The sequence below is a fragment of the Priapulus caudatus genome, unplaced genomic scaffold (assembly GCF_000485595.1).
Source record: "Priapulus caudatus unplaced genomic scaffold, Priapulus_caudatus-5.0.1 Scaffold12332, whole genome shotgun sequence".
Taxonomy (NCBI): domain Eukaryota; kingdom Metazoa; phylum Priapulida; class Priapulimorpha; order Priapulimorphida; family Priapulidae; genus Priapulus; species Priapulus caudatus.
The window spans coordinates 1-1,726 of record NW_014589393.1 but is presented as its reverse complement, the minus strand read 5'-3'; the positions used below and the strand labels follow the sequence as shown (position 1 = coordinate 1,726).

Sequence of the window (1,726 nt, the reverse complement as noted above, 5' to 3'; positions counted from 1 at the left end):
GAGAGAGAGAGAGTGAGAGGGCAATGGAGGGTGCATTGTACAGGCACCAGCTATCAATCACGAGCATGGCTTTGGATAGTAACACGCGCTTGGGGTCTCCCTTACCTGTTCCTGTCTCACCTGGTACCTGTGTGTGTATCGCGCAGGTGCGTGTCAAGAAGCATCGGTGGCATCGGCACATCCTTAACCCTCCCCTCTCACCTCGTTACCGCGTGCGTACCTGGTACCTGTGTGTATTGCGCAGGTGCGTGTCAAGAAGCATCGGTGGCATCGGCGCATCCTGAAGACTCGCGATCCGCTTGTCGTCTCGCTCGGCTGGCGTCGCTTCCAGACGATCCCGCTCTACTACGTGCAGGACCACAACATGCGCAGCCGCCTGCTCAAGTACACGCCCGAGCACATGCACTGCAATGCCGTCTTCTGGGGTGAGTCACTGTACCTGTAGGTGTCCCTGGGTGTGTCCCTGTTGGTGTCTCTGTTGGTGTCCCTGTTGGTGTCCCTGTTACACGCGCGTGCGGACGCCCCCCCCCACACACAAACGTGAACGGTGACTCACCCCGGAAGACAACACACCCAGGGACACTAACAAGGACACTAACAGGGACACCCCACAAGCACACACGCACTCGGATGCTCCCCCCCACACGTGAACGATGACTCACCCAGGGACACCAACAGGGACAGCAACTCACCCCAGAAGACAACATAACAATGTGTGACACCAACGCACTTACAGTATTTGTCTTTCGTTTACGGCATTTCTCTTGTGTTTACAGGATTTTTCTGCTCGATCTGCTATTATTAAATTATTCATGACGTTACATTACGTGTACGCGCATGCACGCTCACACAGCTGTGCAGATATACGATTGTACTTAACACACATGTGCAGACACGGGGACACACGCCTGGAGACAGCGTGTTTCACCCCCGATGACAACATAGCCATGCAACACACCCAGCGTGACACCAACAAACACACACGCATGGGGACAGTGACTAACACCATAAGACAACACCCAGTGTGACACCAACAAATACATGCATGTGGTGATGACATCTCAGCTCAGAAGACAACATACCCAGGAACACCAACAAACATGTGTTTGGGGACAGTCTCACCCCATGCGACAACACTATGATGCAACTCACCCAGGGACACCAACAGGGACAGAGCCTCACCCCAGAAGACAATATACCCAGGGACACCGATAAACGAAAAACTACACTGAATGATTAAAACTAACTGATGATTAAATTATTAAAACTAACTAAATGATTAAAACTACACTGAAAAACTACATGAATAATTTAATAATAGCAGATCGAGCAGAAAAATCTTGTAAACACAAGAGAAATTCCGTAAACGAAAGAGAAATACTGTAATAAACGAAAAATCTACACGCGCGGTATCCGCGGCGACGCTGACTCTCCTCTCGCTGCTGCAGGACCGATCACGCCGCAGACGACTGGATTCATGGCCGTGCAGTCGGTTGCCGAGGCGACGGCGGAGTTCCGCGTCGCTGCGACGGGCGTCGTGCTTGACCTTGACAAGTCGGTCAATGTCGTGAAGAAGCTGAAGCTGGTCGGAACGCCGCTAAAGATCTATCGCAAGACTGCCTTCATACAGGTGAGGGGAGGAGGAGAGGGGGAGGGGGAGGAGGGAGGAGAGAGGAGAGAGGAGGTTAGGAGGAGGGAGGAGGGGGGAAGGGAGGATGGAGGAGGG

General features: G+C 52.7%; 1 protein-coding gene across 1 annotated transcript; it reads left to right on the top strand.

Moving 5' to 3' along the window:
* Positions 1 to 244: 244 nt before the first annotated feature.
* On the top strand, positions 245 to 1,630 carry LOC106820370 (ribosome biogenesis protein BMS1 homolog; the record flags this gene model as incomplete). Its single annotated transcript, XM_014824895.1, has 2 exons — positions 245 to 425; positions 1,449 to 1,630. Coding segments are annotated over 2 exons (363 nt in total), but the record flags the coding sequence as incomplete, so codon positions are not given.
* Between the last annotated feature and the right edge of the window lie 96 nt (positions 1,631 to 1,726).